Source organism: Podarcis melisellensis (assembly GCF_964234715.1).
Source record: "Podarcis melisellensis genome assembly, chromosome: 7".
Taxonomy (NCBI): Eukaryota; Metazoa; Chordata; class Lepidosauria; order Squamata; family Lacertidae; genus Podarcis; species Podarcis melisellensis.
In genome coordinates this window covers 26,311,814-26,331,304 of record NC_138539.1, presented here as the reverse complement: position 1 = coordinate 26,331,304, position 19,491 = coordinate 26,311,814, and the positions used below count along the sequence as shown (strand labels likewise).

At 41.5% G+C, this 19,491-nt stretch overlaps 1 protein-coding gene across 8 annotated transcripts in view; it reads right to left on the bottom strand.

Annotated features, from left to right (window-relative positions):
* Window positions 1-735: 735 nt before the first annotated feature.
* Window positions 736-19,491, bottom strand: part of RUNX1T1 (RUNX1 partner transcriptional co-repressor 1) — a 147,099-nt gene continuing 128,343 nt past the window's right edge. For all 8 annotated transcript variants that reach the window (XM_081919756.1, XM_081919758.1, XM_081919752.1 and 5 more), the window contains 2 exons: window positions 14,814-15,004; window positions 736-1,760 (listed from right to left, as the gene is read on the bottom strand). In XM_081919756.1, coding sequence (XP_081775882.1) covers window positions 1,485-1,760; window positions 14,814-15,004 — 467 coding nt within the window. In that variant the 3' untranslated portion in view covers window positions 736-1,484. The remainder of the gene's footprint in view (window positions 1,761-14,813; window positions 15,005-19,491) is intronic.

The window sequence follows — 19,491 nt, the reverse complement described above, 5'->3', positions numbered from 1 at the left end:
TATAACAGAGTGAAATAGCAGCTCCGAAAGATAGCTTTTTTTCTCTTTTTCTTTTCTTTAAGACAAACGGAAAAAAGAGGGGGGGGGATTTCTTCTCTCTTTTGAACTACTAGAGAAATATCACTACTACATACAGATATAAAAGCAGCATAGAAAGTTACAGGTTTCTCACCTACTAGTAATAAAGAAGACTAAATGTGAGCATGGTTAACTACAATGCATTTTCACATTTGTCCAACACATTTACAAGAAAAAACACCATTGGGAAACCTCACAGGACAGAAGTGTTATAACACCAAGAGAACTACTAGATTTTCCCCCCATTTTTAATATATCTTTTTTTTTCTTTATTAAAAACCCAGACAGGATGGGATGGAAAGAATTTTGGAAAGGTTCTGGAGCTGGAGTCACTGTTTTTTTTATCGTCGTTGTTGATACAAAAAATGAATGAGGTTGAATAGACCCGATTGTCTTACTCTGTGGAACCTTGTAAAAAAGTGAAGGAATTTTTTTAAGCTTTATATTTTTTGGGGTGGGGCGGGGGGGGGGTAGTGGCAGCTGGTTGATGTTGTAGCTGCCAAAATGCTAATTAACTGCAGGCTGTGTCCTTATTTCTGTACTAAACAGGAAAACAAGAAACAAAAACAAAAACGAAAAAAACCCCAAAACAAAACAAAGAACGGAAAGGAAGAGGAGCCGTTTTGTACGATGGCGATTTCCCCCCCTTTGCTGCTGTAAGTCCTACATCCCACTGCAAGTCATCTTCCATTTTTCATTCTGTTGACCTGGATATTATTATATTTCATTCAGAAACAAGAAAAAAAAAAGAACATCTGTGTCTCCTTCCAATCTGCTGCACATCTGCGCGTTTTTGATGCGGGCCTTCAGAGTTCAGTCAGTAACCCACGGACACTATACATCTTCTTCTTAATATGTCTGCTGCTGTTTTATCCAATGCTCATGCCCTTGAGGGGTTTTTTTTCTCTCTCTTTCTTTATTTCTCTCTCTCTCTCTCTCTCTCTCTCTCTCTCGCATTTTTAATTTATGTATTAAATCCCATTATTGTTATAAAGAACATTGTGACTTTATATTATTAGCATTTTTGCTTTCAACAGCAATTAGCAATCTCTTGGTTTGCTGTTTGGTAAAGCATCTGTTAATGAGGTCATCTAGTTTAAAATCCCAGCTACTGGAAAATAACAGGGAGGAGGTCAAATCTATCATTTTGTATGTGTTAAAATTATCTGCTCTTCTCAGTTTCCTAAAGGAAAGGTATCTTTGTTTTCCAGAAGAAGTCATTATGACCCGTTACTGGCCTTCTGTATTTTTTTTTTCCTTTTCACTTCTACCTCAAGATACAGTTTTAAGTTCTTTTGCAGTATTGAAACGTGACAGTTCAGTAAAAACCTTTGAGCATCTGAGGATGAGGAATTTTGTTTTGCGTTTTTGTTTGTTTTTGTTTTTAGTAGTTCTGCGGTTCAGTCTTAGCGAGGAGTCGCTTCTATGGTGGACGGAGTCCCAGGGGTGTTTGACCGAGGAGTAGCTGCTGGTGGTGTGTCAATTGGGCTTCCGGCTCCACTGTTGGGTGTTGCGGAGGAGCTGACTGCTGGTGTCTCTCCTTGCTGCTGGGCTTGAAGTGTCTGTCCACAGATGTGGTGGTGTTTCTCCCAGTCCTTATGCTGGCAAAATGAGCCACAGTATCGCGCCGTGTTGCAACCACTGCAGGTCTCACTAGCTTTACGGCCACAGTTCCAGCAACTCTGTAGAAGAGACAGAGAGAGAGAGACAGAGCAAGGCATGTCAGTCATTTGGCTGGAATGTCAACATGAGTATTTATGGAATATTAGCATAATATACTTGCTAACAGCTGGGTTGGACCTGCTGTCCTGTGAACGGAAAGGCTCCTTCCATTCACAGAAGTGATTTGGATCTAGTAGAGAAGCGCTGCCGGAGGAAGGGGAGCGAATTTTGCCGGTTCCCTTTTCTTCTGCAGGCCCCGGTGCTATTCCTGAGGTCCACCAACCATCCAGAGTAGACTTTCTGGAGGGAGCAGGGGAAAGGGGATCACCAAAGATAGCTTTCTGCCTATAGGAGTGTCTCCAGAAAGAGACTTCTGCTCTGGGCACCTCTGGATCACAACCCTTATTCCTGGCCTAGTTAAAATAACTGGAGATATAGATTGTAATACCAAGTGGAAAGAAGTCGACTGTTTTTTCACCCCATTTACAGCTCTGGGGAGTTTCCAAAATGCAGGGAGCTGTCTCAGGGTAGAGGGAGAAACAGCTGCCTATGGGACCTTTAAAGAGGGACCATAGATCATTATCTACAAGGCACCATATGCCGTAAGTACACAGGCTTTTAATTGCTTTTTTTGGGTGGGGGGGAAGCACCCATGGGAAGTGGCAATACACTGATCCAGAGAATTGGCCCATCTAGTTCAGCAGTGACTCCGTTGGCTCTTCTGGGCATTTCCACGTAAGGCTGGGAAGGACTCCCCTCATGAAGACCAGACTGGATATGGCACCTTTTGCCTGCACACCGAGTCATGGCCATTCCAAGTCACACAGGGTTCAGTAATTACCAGTTTTATAGGCCATCTTTACATTCACACAAATGGTAAACTTAATCACTTTCTCTGTGCCAGGCGTTAAATTGTGGAACCCGCTCCCTGCAGAGATGCGTCAAGCATCTTTAATGTAAACCTTTCAACATACGCTGACAATGCGCTTCTTCATCCTGGTCTTTGACAGGTAAGGTAACATGTTTTGTGGGGCTCACTCCTTTTTTTTTTGCTGTATTTCTATGGATCTGTTCCATTTGGAATGGATTTACACGTTCTATGTTTTCATTTGTTTTTATAATTGTATATTTTATTGCAGGGACCTTATGGCGAAGGGTAGGTGAGATATTTTTATAAACAGGTAGGAAAGAAACCAAATTAACACCATTAAAAATAAAAACAGTAGTAACTAGAAATGCTGGACATCCTAAATATAAAAGTATAGTTGTGTACACACCATACATTTAAAGCACATTTGTGCAGGCTGTTGAATTTTATTTCCAACCCCAGTGATGGGGCATCCTTCTCCATTGCAACTGAACTGATGCAGGGCAGTCTTGGTAACACAAAGATCTGCCCGACTGCCCAACCCTTAGTATCTGCTACCCGAGGCAGCCACTTTCTTCTGCCTACTGGTGGGGCCGGTCCTGGAAAGGCTTAGATGAAAGAAACCCCATGCATCCAACATCTTCTGGATGGTAGCTTAACCTTTCTAAAACAAAACCAGTAACATATTCAATCTAACAGAAATGTTTACAGACTCTCCAGAGTTTCTAAAAGGCCTTTTTAAACCTGTGCGCCATAGCAGACACATCAAGATTCAGTTTGTAGATGAGTGCAGCACTCTTCTGTATCACTAAACTGCCCATGGAGCTCCTTCAGAGACAGGTTGGGCAGCTGCCTCCCAATTTTGGGACTTTGTTCTCCTGAAGCCATGCAGCAGTTAGAGCTTTAAGTTGACATGCAATTAAAAATAAACTAAGATTTTCCCCCTTCCTGTCCAAATCCACCATAAATATTACAGCAACCTTGCAACCATGCTTACACACTTCACTGTTATAAAAGTTGCAGGCCCAGGCCCAACACAAAGACAGTGTTGGTTATTTGTGGCATATAAGGGAAGGTTGGCCTTTGCTAACTATAAGCCACCCTAGGGCACTAATTTACAACCAGTGGTTCAGGACCTGTTACTGGCTCATGGCTTGAGCCACAATAGCAACACTAACACTATACAAATCGGGTCCTCCCTTAAAGAGGGCAAGTATTCTGGTGAGACCTGGATAACCGACACCCTGTGTTGTGGGTGGGTTCTATTTGTCAGCCACAACACCCAATTGGTAGGTCCCTTGAAGCTAGGTGCAATTTGGCCAATGGGACACAGTTCAAATGGTTCAAGGGAGCTATTTAAGCCCATGCACGTGACCCTGAGCTTCCTCTTTGGGCCGGTGCATCAGAACACCCGCCCACCTCTCCCTATTTTTAGGGCTTTGTGCTTGACCTTGCTATGCCATCGTGTGTCGTCTGTCGTTGGGACAGGGGCATGACAGGAATTTTCCCCACTTGGCTGACTGGCTGTTGCCATTTGGGTTTTGCCTGCTGCGTAGCAAATTATTGCAACTTGTAAGATTGTAGATAGGCTCTGGTTCAGGTGATAGGGATGGAAGAACACTCTCGCCATCCCTATGTGAAGGGTATTCCATTAAAGGAATCCAGGGACTCGATGGTTTGGTCAACCCCTGAGAGGGGGTTGTGCCCGTGCCTGAGTCCAGGGGGACATTTGGGTGGCAGAGTTAGCCCATTCCTGGCTTTCTGCTTATCCAGGTGTTCACCCTAGGCTGACCTATGCTGGTGCCCTGGGTCAGTGCTACCTGCATGGCAGGTATCGAATCAGAGCCTATGCAACCACTCACTTGATATAATCCATAAAGTTGTGGCCTAAATTCTGCCAAAAACCAAACCAAAATTTGAGTCATGTGTGAATTTATTTAGGGGGGAGGTTTCTGGGTCTGAACATACAGATATAGATATATTTTAAAAAAGGGTCCCCACTTGCACAAAGGACTAAAAAGTCGGTCCCTGGCCAGAAAAGGTTGAAGACTACTGTCCTAGGGTTAAGGAAACTGCATTAGACTTCCCTGACATGGAATCAATATGCTAATAGGTTTCCACCACAGTGCTGGTCAAGCAAGCCCGGTTGTACTGCTGAAATCTCATTTCTTTCTATTGAAAAGAAGGGCTGTGTTTAAAAATGCTAAGAAGTTCATTCCCTGCTCGCGTTTAATTCCAAACAACAAATTCCTTGTTAAGAATACCGCCAGCTGACGGCGTCCTCCAATTCTGCTCCCTTTCGCTCCCTGCCAAGTGGGAAGCCACCAGAAAGGATGCCTGCTGCTCACTTTCCTCCAGCTTTGCAATGCCAGCTGGATGGCTGGAGCAGAGCCAGCCGATAAGTGAGATTCCTAAACTACAACAGAAATCCCAATTACCAGGAAAGAACAAAGACCTAAATCCAAAACACTGTTTTAAGGAAATTAAACATTTAATCGGAGTCAAGTGGCTTCTTTAGAAAACAGTCCCCGTGTTAGATTTACTCTCTCTTTTTGGCACAGGAATGTTTTGGCAGATGCAAGAATAGTTAAGTGTCCAATACTCATTGCTCTCTCCCTCTCTCCTCACTAGATTGAAATCAGATGCATGCAGCTTTCCTAACTCAACTCATACCGATTAAGCCTGCAGACTAAACCAGGTAATTACAAATGCATGAACTGGGATTCCCCCCCCCCCTTCTATTTGCAAAAATTGTTCCCATCTTTTAAAAACTCTTTTTAAAAGGTGGAATTACCAACACAGAGAAACAGATGTTTTTTAGTGGTTAAAATTGCTGGGAATACAGACTCCTTGTCTATCATCAGCTGGCTTTGATTCACTGTCCGTGGTTTCAGGTTTGTTCTGCTTACACTTTATCTACAGGGAATGCAGAGGGCTCATTGTAGTTTTAATATTTTATTTTCAAACAAAAGATAATCACAATGGAAAGAAGGTTCCAAAATTATAAATGTGGCAAAGGCAGGAGATTTCTAATAGAACACTATTAAGCTTGTGATAAAATACTTGGGTTGCGAACCAGCAAGCCATACTACAAGTGCACAGCCACCATTCATTTCAATGGAGCTACAGAGGAAACCTTATCTACACCTCACTGAAAGGAACAGAAAGTGCTGTTATTAGTCAATTCTATGCCTGGGGAAAGGTCCCACTTCTACACCTTCTCCCTGGAAACCAGCTCCTGGGTGAGCTAAGAATATTGCAGGTGCTGAGGTTTCATGCTTCTGAATTTCCAAGCTCAGATATACTAGCCGTGGCTCTCCGGAGTTTTCACATCCCCTGCTGCTTGGGCTTGGAGATGTCATGTCACAGACTGAACCTGGGACTTTCTGCCTTACCACTGAGCTATGGTCTCTGTCTCTGGGTGGCAATGGCCAATTAATGCAAATGGAATGTGGGGTGGCTTAGTTCTCATGTGGACACAAGTCCAAACAGCCATAAAAGAGCCAGTGTGGTGTAGTGGTTAAGAGCAGTAGACTCGTAATCTGGGGAACCGGGTTTGCGTCTCCGCTCCTCCACAAGCAGCTGCTGGGTGACCTTGGGCCAGTCACACTTCTCTGAAGTCTCTCAGCCTCACTCACCTCACAGAGTGTTTGTTGTGGGGGAGGAAGGGAAAGGAGAATGTTAGCTGCTTTGAGACTCCTTCGGGTAGTGATAAAGTGGGGTATCAAATCCAAACTCCTCCTCCTCTTCTTCTAATAATTTTATAAACGTCTATCGTGTCTCTTACTCGCCTTTTCTCTAAATCAAAAAGTCTTAGACGCTGCAACCTTTCTTCATAGGGGAGTTGCCCTAAATTGTTTTGGTTGCCCTTTTCTGAACCTTTTCCAAATCTGCAATATCCTTTTTTGTGGTGAAGCAAGCACAGTATCCCAGATGCTGCTGCACCATAGATTTCCATAGAGGTATCATAATATCAGCAGTTTTATTTTCAATTCCTTTCCTAATGATCCCTGGCATGGAATGTGCCTTTTTCACAGCTGCCGCACACTGGGTTGATGTCTTCATCCAGCTACTGTGACCCCAAGGTCTTGCTGCTGGTCTGTCAACACCAGTTTAGACCCCATGAGCGTATATGTGAAATGAAGATTTATTTTGCGCCAACAGACAGAACTTTACACTTGTTTACATTGAATTGTATTTGCCAACTTACTTCGTCCCTCACCCCACAATTTACTCAGTTTGGAGAGGTCCTTTTCGAGCTCTTCACACATTCTCTTTTTGTTTTTAACAACCTTGAACAATTTGGGATATCATCATCAAACCGGGTCACCTTACTGCTCAATCCTATCTCTAGATTGTTTATGAGCAAGTTAAAAAGTACAAGTTCCAATACTGATCCTTATGGGACTGCACTTTTTACAACTTTCCATCCAGAGAACTTGTCCATTTATTCCTACTCTTTGCTACTGGCAACTTAACCAATTCCCGATCCACAATGGGACTTCTCCATCTTATTCCTTGACAACTAAGCTTACTCAGGAGTCTGGTGAGGACCAGATCGTCTCTATCCATATGCTTGTTGACACTTTCAAAGAACTCGAATAGGTTTGTGAGACAGGACTTGCCCTTGCAGAAGTTAGTGTAGAGCCACCATTCATGGCCATATCCTCCAGTAATTAGTCTGCAGTTCAGTACAGGCTGTGCTGTTATTGGTGTATGTCAGGCATAAACTAGTGTTGCTTACATAAATGAATCCCTTTGTGCTTAAACTTTAAATGACAGCAATTGTAATGGCCTAGCCACTTCGATGAGACCTTCTCTCCAAAGTAATCCATTGCCTCATTATAGATGTCAAGTAGATAAAGGATGATGACAGCTAATTGCCATTGAGTCCAGCAAACTAAGCCAACGAAACAGGCTGCAAGTCTCATCTGAAACAACAGAGAACCCTTGACTGGACGAATGAGATGCACAACAGGTGAACTTTTCTGGGTTACTTGGTCAGTTCCTGTTGGAAAACAAAATGTTAACCTAGGCATGTTGATATGGCTTGATCTACCATATCAGTTAACGAGTTGTTAGATGTCAAATCAACAGGGACAAGGTTTGGAAGGTTTGTCACACATATACACTAGATGCTGCAGATAGTTACATGGTCATCATCTAACACAGGTTTAAAAATATTTAAGGCCACTGAAATTGAGAAATGCAGAGTGGATCTCCGTAACCTGGAAAGGGCAAGGCATAAAATCCAAGGATTTCCTCATGTTGACCTTTTTGGATACATGGTTCAAAGCTAGTCTGGCAGTGCTCTGCCCAATTCCACTGGCCCTATGTCTTCTAGAGAATCACCAAGGAGATAGTAAAAAAATGGCTCAATATATAGGACTTTTTAAAGATCACACACACTTCTGTGTTTTTGTTTCATTATTCCATCTACAGGCAACTGAGCACTTCTAACCAATCAGTGTGTAAACTGGCTTTTACACCAATCAGAATCTGGATTAAGCAAGCTTGAATACCACTTGTGGTCTTGGCTTCATCTTCTGTAATGATTATAAATTCACATATTAAAGGGTGTTTATGTAGCTGAAGTATTTTCTACGCTTTTGAAAATCTATTTAAAAGAGAATTCTAACAATTACGTTCCAAGTTCATAAGTTTATTGTTCTAGCCAAAGTCTAGCCAAACGTCTATTAGGCAATAGTATTAACAAAACAATACAGAACATACATCCATAATATAAAAATCCGTAGCCGAAAAAGAAAGAAAAGACTTTGCCACGTTCCTGAGCATTAAAACACAGTTTCCCTTGTGCATTTCTGACAGCTCCAATTCTGTTATTATTTTGCCTTTTAAAAATCCAGTGATGCAAGAGAGAGAAGTTACCAACAAACTCAAATCCAGCTTGATTTCAGATTAAACCTGAAATCACCTGAATCACAGCAACAATTTATAGTGAATTTATTGAACTCGTTTTTCTTGGGGTTTTTGTTGTTGTTGTTGTTGTTTTGCAGCCAGTGCATAGAGGGACATAATTATATATTAATTTGTTTTAATTTTTCCTGATTGCTTTGACAGTATTGTCTATCAATATAGACAATTGTCACTAAAAATGTGGGAAACCCCAGAATCTCTCCACTCTTCATATGTGAACACAAATATAGTTCAAGTGTGTTCTGTGATAAATTAATACGTTGTCACTTTGCAAATGCCTATAAATACGTGAATTTACCAATATGAACTGCAGCAATGCTCCACAGGGTTCTTTCATTTAGGTGTCACACTTTTGGCTGTGATCTCCAAAGTCTGCTAATGGGGTGTGTGTGTGCTAGATGTGGTGTTTTCAAAACGTACAGCCGAGCAAAATTGCAAAGCGGATAAACCCAACATAATATTGTTGGATCAGCTGCACTTGTGTTTTTATCTGAACAGATGTCAGAAGAAAAGAAAAGCATCTGCTCCAGCTAGCAAAAAATCTACAACCCACATGGGCAGTGAAGAGTACGGTATGTGTAAGATTCTCCAGTGTCATTGTACGTTGGTACAGGAAAACAGATGTTTTAACTTTTCTAATAACCTTGGCAGTAGGTTCACTAAGCCATTCGTCCTCACTATTTAAATTCATTTGCACAACTCATAAAGCCAAGCCAAGCACAGCAAGTCACTAAAGGAGAGCATGTTCACACATAGTTTGGCTCCTAGCCAAATAGTCTTCTGATGAGTGCATCATTTTTTGCCTAGCTGCCTTTTCTATAGCTATAAAGAAGTGGTGAAGAAGTTATCTGTTGACGGGTTGTTCGTCTTCTAAAACATCCTTTCTTCCAATGAAATTAAGAAACCAATTAGCACAACTAGACCAATTCTTTCATTTATGTTGGAACTTTTCCTGTTTTTATTTTTTAAAGCTGTGGAGAAAGGTCAATTTTATGCTTCGTGCAGTTGCAAAGATAAGTTAAGGTGCGTGTTAACACAAGCTTCATTCAAGTGAAATTATGGAAGTGGTCTGTTAGTCTGGCCTTGGAAAGAAATAGTTGGATCTTGAAGTATGGGTCCCCCCAACAAAATTCAAAATTTGGCTTTGTAATTCGGAATTTATGTGATGTGATTTAATTTGATGTGATTGGCCAGTTAATAAAAATTATTTTTTTAAAAAAAGGAAAGAAATAGGTCAAATTCAGGAGCTCCCTTAATTAAAGATGTGACTTAATCAATTACTTCATCTTTGGATCCATAGAAGAAGCAATTGATTAAATTATGGTTTGAATGAACTGCCTAATGAGTATTGCAAACCATTCTGTTTGGAGAGTTTGCCTGAACCATATTTCCCACCCATTCAAACATAATAACAAACAATGGTTTAATTAGAAGAGGATATCCTTGATTAAGCCATCCAGGCCAGTAGAGGAGGGAGCACATGAGTGGCTCATTCCTGATCCTGCTTCGAATATAATCACAAGCCCTATTCAGACATTTGGGGCAATCAAGTGTGGGCTTAAAGTTTGGAGGCTGTAGAGGCAGGTGTGCAAGTCCTACCCACAAACATCCCTGTGCAAGCCGGCTCCAGTCCAAACCATCTCATGGCCTGAAGGACTAAGCATCAAAGCCAACTTTGTTTACCCCAACATGCTCAAAAGTCCTCTTCAGCCCCTTGTGCTAAATGTGGCAATTTCTGAAGTGGAGCCAGCATATATGAGGATGCTGAGGTGGAACTTGTGCATTTGCCCTCTCCCACTCCAAGCTCACCCAAACTCTCCACAAATGTCTGATGAGGGCTATGAACGGTAAAAGAAAAAAGTCTTTAATGTCTGTTACTAGCCCTCCCACCCTTAGGTTAGTAAATAGGGATTTACAGAGCAACTGTATCCATTAATTACACTGACTGGGCAGGAAAGAATGCTCAAGCCAATGGAACGCATGATCTGGTAGTGGAGAATTAATGCTACACCCTTGCACTACTTGGCTCAACTAAGCACAAAGGCAGGTGTGCGTGGACTGGGGGGACATGACAAAGAGGGAACAGGAGTTAGCTGGTATCCTGTGTTCACTAGGGCTCAGTTCCTCCGCCAACAATAGCACAAGTGACTACGGAAGACTTCTTTGAAGTCGATGGAGAGCCCCACAAAATTCCCACAATGGATTCTGACTACCTCTGCAGTCCATCACGCTGCACAACCCGCAGTCTATAAGAGCCAGCAAGAGGACACAGGTGTCCAAGAGCAAGATGCAAGGCATCATCACTCTGTACTAAATCGTAGAACCCGCAATCTGAAGACATGGACTCGTAAGAGTTATAGCCACTGTTAATCCTACTCAGAGTAGACCCACCAAAATTAATAAACTCGGCTAACGTAGGTTCATTAATTTCAAGGAGTCTACTCCGAGTAAACGCTAAAACCTTATGAAAATAGAAAGTGGCAGTCCTGCTGGGAGGCTGTTGCTGTGGCTCTGCCCCACCGGGCAAATCGCTCCTGCATTCCAGCCATGCAAAAGTCAGATATTTCTCCTACCACAGACAGGTCAGTAAGAGGCATTGCCACACTTCAAGGACACATTCCATCTAGGCAAATACATCTGAAGAGGACATGGAACAGGGTTAGTGAGAGATGTGACCTGGAAATAAGTTCTGCAGCTTGAAGAGGGGGCGTGGCAAAGTGAGAGCCCCAAGTGTCAGAGAGAGAAACACCCCCATATACGTTTCTAAATACATTTTGATACCAATTTTGGAGCTTAGAACTGAATTGGAACATTCTGGAATTGAGGAAGTCAGTGGCTAACAGAGGGTTGCATCCACTAGCCCAAGGGTTTCCGCTTGCTCAACAGAACCTCCCCTCCCTCTGCCATTGCACACCCTTCCCAAATTCCCTCCAGAAAATGAAGGGATGCATGGGAAGAGGAAAGGGAGTGGAAGTTTTGTTGTGCAGCCAAAGTCTTTGCACTAGCAGATTCGACTTCTCTGGATTTCAATAAGTTTCAATATGCACATTTGCCTGGGTCAGTTCATATTGCAATTCACAAAGTTCAAAAGCCTCAGGCATCCCTCCAGGTATCAAACACACTCCTTCCTGGTAGATATTTAACTTTCTGATTTAACTTTTCATAACAAAAGAAAGTCCTTGATGTAAATCTGTACAGAGAGGACTGTATTTTAATGATCATAGCAGACTGCATTCACAAAGACACTGCCTTGGCATATCTGAGCTACAAAATGCTGTTATATTTTAATTTATGTCATATTTAATTCTTCAGTGGAACAGTTAAGTACTAAAAAATATATGCATATACTTCTTCTCCTAGACTCTCTTCCTGAGAAAACTTTCAGATGTTGAAAATCAATTCCTTTTGTCTCCTCCCTATTCATCTGCTACACATTAAGCTGAAACTCTGGGCACCCAGCGATTCCACAATAGCCTTTCATCTCTGGAGATGCCTGGGACCAATTAAAATCTTACTCTCCCTTAAATAATGGATACGTATTGCAGCATGCCGCTGATTTATCTGCCTGTGATTTTTGCCAGTTCTTTCATGATTGGGCAAGTAGCTAATTTGCATCTTTTAACCCAAGTCACTCTGACGTTACCAGCTCACTGAATACATTAAGGAAACCATTTCAAACAATTAAGAGCATGTGAATCCTTCACAATAAGACAAATATGTAAAATGTGTCAGCACTACAGACCTCTCCTTAGAAATCTCTAAGTTAGAATTGAATAAATTAATTAAAAGCCATGCTTTCTGAAAGACCTTGTTACATGTAAACGGCTGGGGGGGGATGAGGGAGGGAGGAGAAAAGACTATCATAAAAAGGAAGGAATGAAATCTCCCATCAACGTTACACTGAAAGGAATTATACTTAGCATCTGTTTATTGGGGCGGGTTGAATCAAGACTTCCCTTTCTGCATGGGTTTTTAACATTTCTTTATTCTATGAAAAACACAAGAATTCGTTTTATCCCAAATACTTCAGAACTGGCTTTCTTTCACTCCTGAGTTCCTGTTAATACAGGGTGCCACATGTCTTTATCCCACAAAAATTCAAAGCTTTCGTTGACATGCTGTAGTCTGAACTGAGGTTAAGCATCTTTATATCTAATTTACTCTTTGATTCTATTTTTCTTCCTCCATATGCTATGCCCCTAGCCCTTCCCTTTACACATAATCCCTGTGGCTGAAATAATAAATTCTAATTAAGGAAATATTCTCACAACTCTGCTAAGATGTTTCCTTCCGTGCTCCCCAAGGAAAACCCCAGCCCTATGCTGACCAATACACAAACACACAGATTCCACCTTCCTTTGGGAAAAAAATGCCACTTTTAGCCACTAAATAACACATAAGGGTTTGTTTTTCTGCCAAAAGCTATTTTCATCAGTTTAAAGCTATTTGAAACAACACAACTGGAGTGCTCATACTGTTTTTCATAAAATACACAATTTAATTTGAAGCGTAAAGCAGAGAGACACTGTCAGCCTAAGACAGCCTAACTCTTATTTGCAACACCAGTGTCTGGTACTCTAAACTACTGCTGCATTTCTTTTGGCTATATTTCAGTCCACTGGTGTCTGCATGTGGGTATATATTTATTATTGAGGGGAAAGTAATTTGGCCCTTATAACATCCACCTCCATTTCTTTAACCTCTGTTATACTTGTTTCCAAACATATATGTTAAGGATCAAAATACATGAGTGGTAAACCTTTAATCAGTGCTATTTTTCTTGAAAAAAAGGTTCCAGAGTTCATGATAAACTATCCCTTGCTCTTCTTGAAAGGCAATGGTGCCCAACTAAGAGGTTCCAGAGCTGAGTTCCTGTGAGCTCTGGCTAGGGAGAAAGAAAAGAAAAGCCCTGCCTTTAATCATTCAATCTTAAGTAAGTTTTTTTTTCCCCAGAACACCCCTCCCCCCCACTGAGCTCAATGGGGGCCTATGCCCCAGTAAGTGTGCTTAGGGATGCAGCCCTGAACTAGCACATTTGCACTTAAGCCTGTGTATCCATAGGCCACACACACACACACACACACACACACACACACACATAGGGTTCAAAATTTAATCTCTAGCATTGTACAAATGAAAAAAGGTGGGGCGGTAAGTCCGGGGGTGGGGGGAGAGGACTTGTACCTGAGACTTTGGAAAGCCATTGCCAGCCAGAGCAGTGGACATGATGGTCCCATCAGCTTACACAATACAAGGCAGCTTCATATGCTCATGTACTGAAGGCTGTGTACACTCCATTCACAAAGCTGAAGCCCCATGCAAATTAGTGATATGCCATATCTTGCCCTTTGACCAAACTGCAGGAGGCAGTGGAAGACAGGAGTGCCTGGCATGCTCTGGTCCATGGGGTCACGAAGAGTCGGACACGACTAAATGACTAAATAACAACAATATCTTGCCCGATATTTCTAAATAAACTTCATCTCATGCAAAAGACGATGTTTCCCCACTACCACTGCCTCTTTCTCAGGAATCTTGAGAAATTCTTTAATACTTTTCTTTGGGGCAGAGTTTGCACTTACATCTTACTTATGTGGTGACTGAGGGGTGTTAATGAGTGTCCTTTCCCATTGTATAGTTATCTCTTGGTGGTCTGCAGCCTTCTCAGCCCCTGCTTCCTCAAAACCCCTTGGCTGAGCTTTCTTTTAAGAGTGAGCACCTGGGAAGGCTGCAGAGCCCACACCATCAGGGAGATGATTTGTAGAATGAGAGAAAGAAAACTCACAAGCACCTTCTGGGCACCTCAAAGTAAGACTCGGAGGAAAGCAGTGGGACAATAGGAAGTGTGGCTAAGCCGTTACTTCCAGGTAGATGTATTTGGGATTGTAGTCTTAGCCAATGTATGTTCAAGTCACTGGTAGACCACAGACCACCTCCAGTTACAAAAAGGATTTGAGGCAGCAGAGCTGGAACCGACCTCACCTTGAGTACTGGAAATCTGCTCCCAATCAAACTAGATCAGGACCATTCGCCTAACTCAATTTTTGTCAACTCCTCCTTTTTCTTATTGCTTTCCTCTGCTTAAGACAACGTTCTTGCTTTTTCTTTACAATCAACAGCTTGCCTAGTGCAAAGACACATGAAAATAAACACGAGGGGAAGAAAACACACTTTGAAAGGGGAACTCAAACATGGGGCAATGGGCCCCACTTAAGCTCATGCTGGGAGTGAATTTGGAGTTGACCTTTTCCGCAGGGGAGGGGCTTACCTCACTAGAATCCTCTTGCTGATTGATCACAGCTAGTGCATCCTCTGTTGCCTGCCGCTTGGCCTCTGCGACCGTGCGTTCCATCTTAGCTCTCTCCGTAGTAATCATATCATGGGCTTTCCGTTCTGCCTCCGACACTGCCTTCTGCAGCTCGGTCATTGCTTGACGTTTTACTTCATTGACTGCTTCCTCTGCAAAGCAAGACATTTCCCTCAGCTTTACAGGAACATTAAAAGGGTGGTGGTCAAGGGGAAATACTACTAAGTAGTCAGATCTCTGAAAGTTCTTGAGTGATATTCCTCATGAGGACAAACCTCCGTCAACTGAATGGAACCTAAGATATGGCGCACCAGTTAGTTCACAATAATAAAACCATATTTCCGTTACTTAGGTTTGATTTGTTACTGGGTTATTGCCTACTTTCCAATGTACTTACTTAGAGCCAATCAAAGCAGACTGTTTGTGTGATACAGTCCTCTTCAAGGACTAAACCACCTCATGGCACATGGGACGGAATTGCTAGTGTTTTGGAGCACTAGCATACTAGAGACTTTCTCTGTGGAAAGCTTGCATGCCAAGGAGAAATAATATAGCCTAACTATTTTGCCATCAAATTTAATATATAGCGTCATCGATGTACTTGGCATGGAACAGTCTTCACAGTTTCCTGCCCCAAGGGGCCTGCAGTCTTGAAACGGAAACAAGAAGTGAAGGGAAGGAAATTGAAGCAGAGGTAAACAGGGGAAGGATTGGCTATTATTTCAGACCTTGCCTGAGTTACTGCATGGCAGGGTTTTTAACCCAAAGTTTCCTCATGGGGAACTTTCTGAGGGCCACATGCCAGTGGGAGGAATCGAGGCAAAAATGGGGAAATGGTTGTAACTCTTACTTTTGTTGTCTACATTCAAGCCACACAAAAATCCAATAATTCAACGTGCACACACACCTCCAGCCGTGCACAAGTGCTCAAGGTGAGAGGTGTAACCTGGCGAAGAAGCACTTGGGTGGTATTCAACCAAGTTTTACTTCAAAGTAGAGCTACTGAAAGTACCTTAGGTGTCTTCATTAATTTCAACGGGTCTACTTTAAATAAAACTTATTAGAATACCACCTTATGGTTTTTATTTTATTGCTAATATGTTTACAGTAGCACCTCGGCTTATGTTACCCTTGGGCAACGTAAACTTTGGGTTGCGAAAGTGGCAAACCCAGAAGTGTTTTGCTGTGTGTGCATACACAGAAGCACTCTACAGCATCACACACATGCGCAGAAGCAGTCCCTCTGGTTGCGGAGACCTTGGGATCCGACCGGAGCTCCAGAATGGATCCCATCCACAACCAGAGGTACCACTGTACTGTTATTTCTTCTTAATAAAAATTAAACTTCTCACTTGTCACCAAACAGGTCTTTAAGTGATTTACATTGAAGAACATATACAGAAATACATCAGAAAATAGAAAACAAGAAAACACACACATAAACATTTATATTCTATACTGTGTGTGAATAAAATATCATGCCCACAACAACAACAACAGTGTTAGTCATCTAGGAAGCAGAAATTCCGAAAGGAAGCATGTGATGCCCTAAAGATTAGCAAATCTGTGATGAAGTGTCTTGTAGTCCACAAAAATCTTATTTCGTAATAAATTTGTTAGCATTTAAGGGGTCACAGGACTCTTTATTGTTCCAGACAAGCATGTGCTCAAATGCATAACTGAACTAGGGCTATAGAGTAATGTGAGGATTAGATCTACATTATCTAACATAATGCAGTCTGCTTTTTCACACTGGATAACATGACTTGTCATCAGTGAGCCAGTGGGGTTTATGGTAGGTTTTTTTGGATGCAAGAGAAGTGAAAGATTTCACGTGTTCAACTGACAACTGAAACAAGTTATTTCTTTCCTTTTTAAAAACTCAACTACTCTAATTAACAAGGAAACTATCCTCCCCCTGATTTAGTGTATCTCATTTTCATCTTTATTCAAAGCAAAATGACAATGATTAATTGAAAATTTAATAAGCAGTAATTATTAACTTGGCAAACCTAGTACCAATTAACACTCTATTAAAACTAATTATGACATGTTTCATTCAAGTGTTTGCTCTTAATTGTTTCACCCACTTAAGAAGCACCTTAATTAAATGTTCTGTTTAATTAAAAACATAAGATTCCTAATAAAAATGTTTTACTGTAGAATAAAAATATTAGAGTTACAAATGTTCGGTGGTTACAGCGCGATGTAGAGTATCCCAGAGAACTATAAATTTAGTTCTCTTTACCTTCAGCTATCATTTCTCTTAACCTGTGAGGTTTCTGAGCTTAGAGGACAGCTAAGGTTAAGGCTGAAATTCTAAACAGTTCCTAGAAAGCAAATTCCATTGAGCTCAATGGGACTTATTCTGAATAAACATATAGGATTGTGCTTTTAATCATATAGGCTATCATCCAGGGATGTTTCCCAGGTGTAATTCAAAGGTTGCTTGTACCCACTGGGATTCGTGACTGCCCCCTTCCCAGAAAAATTCATTCCACACCCTAGTGCCATATCACAACTGCCTATGAAACTACTCTCAGGGTAACAAAGAGTTTGATCTGCGAGTAGGGGCAGAGTTTTAAAAAAAACTTTGGCAGGTACATAATACAGGTTACACAGTTCTTTAAATCTTGTTCTGAATCTTGAAATTTATTGCCATATATTTTATTAGAGCAATTCCATTCGAAACCAAAGGTCCGAATCATTTTAATATCCCCAACGTTATTGTCAAAATCCCCATTTAAGTGAGGCTAGCGCCGCCTCACTTCTACATTTTTCTTAATAGACTGAAACGCACGCTAAAACATGTTAAGGTAGATACTGATCATAAAATACATTTATTAAAAGATATCTGTTTTCCAGAGAGATGTGTTTAATCTGAAAATTCCTGGAGAAGAAACCATAATATTTTACAGGGGGAAATTTTAGAGGGAAAAGATATGCCTTAATTTTTATGAGAGTTAAAAATATGCCCTCACATTACCCTCCCATAAATGAGGGGGATGGGGAGAGATAAATCAGACTGTGCAGCTATGCAAGACAGGGACTAATTTACTTTGAATATTCAAGGTGAATTACAATTCTATCTAAGTGGCAACAGGACAATAATTTTTGCTTACGATCAAAGCTGCAGCTTGACTAATTGTATATGCAAATAAGGCAATTTATATTTAAATTATGCATTCCTATTCTAGTCCCACCGGCACACACAGATCAGCAAAGAGAATTGGTAGGACATTTGCAAGATGCTTGAATATTTATTACCAACTGCAAACATTCTCTGATCCCTTGAAAAGAAATATATGAAGACAAACCCACAGATGCAAATTTTATTGTCATTTTCATATATGTTTTTAAAGAAGACACAATCTTAAATACATGCCTTTTATTTCACGAAGCACAGTTACCAATGAACATAGTTGTTTAAAAAACAAATCTATTATCTCTTACACTTTGTCTGAACTGGGGGAAGGGATTAAAAATCATCAAATGTTAGTCCTAGGGATGGGTACATCTATTTTAAGTCTGTGTCAGTTTTGTGATTTGGATGTGTTTTAAATGCATGGTGTGCACATAGCCTGGTGTGAGGCACACTGGGTCCTTGAAAAGGCCGTCAAGTCTTGCCTCTTTCCAGCATAGCTTTTGCAGTTCAAGAGCTAAAATGCTATGGACACCCCCGTGAAATGAGAAGATGCATTAGAGGACTCTGGAGGACTGGCCTCATTGCAAATTTAGAGGACATCTTAAAAGCTCTCCTCTCTTCTCTGGGAGGAGATAGAGAGTGCTGTTCATGCAGCTGTGCTGCCATGCTTTCACCGCTAAGCAAGGCTGCTCTCAGATGATGATCAGTGCCTCCTCTGCTGAGAAGATTCTGTTTGTCTGCAGGAGTGGGGCAGAGAGAGAGCTTACACTTTCCCTGGTTGAGGTTCATGAGATGAGGAGATGCATGACATCATGAGCATATCACGACAGGCAGCCTTCCTAGTCCCATGATAGTGGAATGCATGGCAGCTATATATAATATTACAAGTCTTGGTTGGAACTTGCGAAAAGTCTTCTTCCATACCTGTCTAGCAGCCACTGCTGCTGATGTGGAGACTCTGCAAGCAATCCGCAGAGTGCTTGCTTACAAATTTTAGTGCCCGTGCTTGGCTATAATTATGAAGTGGCCCCTTAGAATTAGTGCTAATTGCATTCTGTAAAACATATAAGCTGGTGACAGTGTTTGGATTTAAGATGCTGGCAGAACGGCTGTGTATACTAATGAGCTAATGAAGTGCAATAATTTGCCCGAGGAGAAAGGAAAAGATAGAGATTCTTGTCAGACTAGCCTACTCACAAGGGCTTAAGATGGAGGATAAGATGTTGTGCTAAGAGGACAAGAAGAAAGGATCCTATCCTACACTGTTCTCACACTTTACCTTCAAGGAACTTAAGGTGGTATTCTACTATGGGTGACTAACCACTCTCAACCTCACAACATCCCCATGAGAGATAATGAATAGTTTGACACTAGCCTTTCTCTCTCTGCCTCTGGTACTGACACTATTTATTCCTGAGACTTGAGACCAGGTGTGGGAAACCTCCGGCCCTCCAGAAGTTACTAAAATACAACTTAGAACAGCTGCAGGAAGCA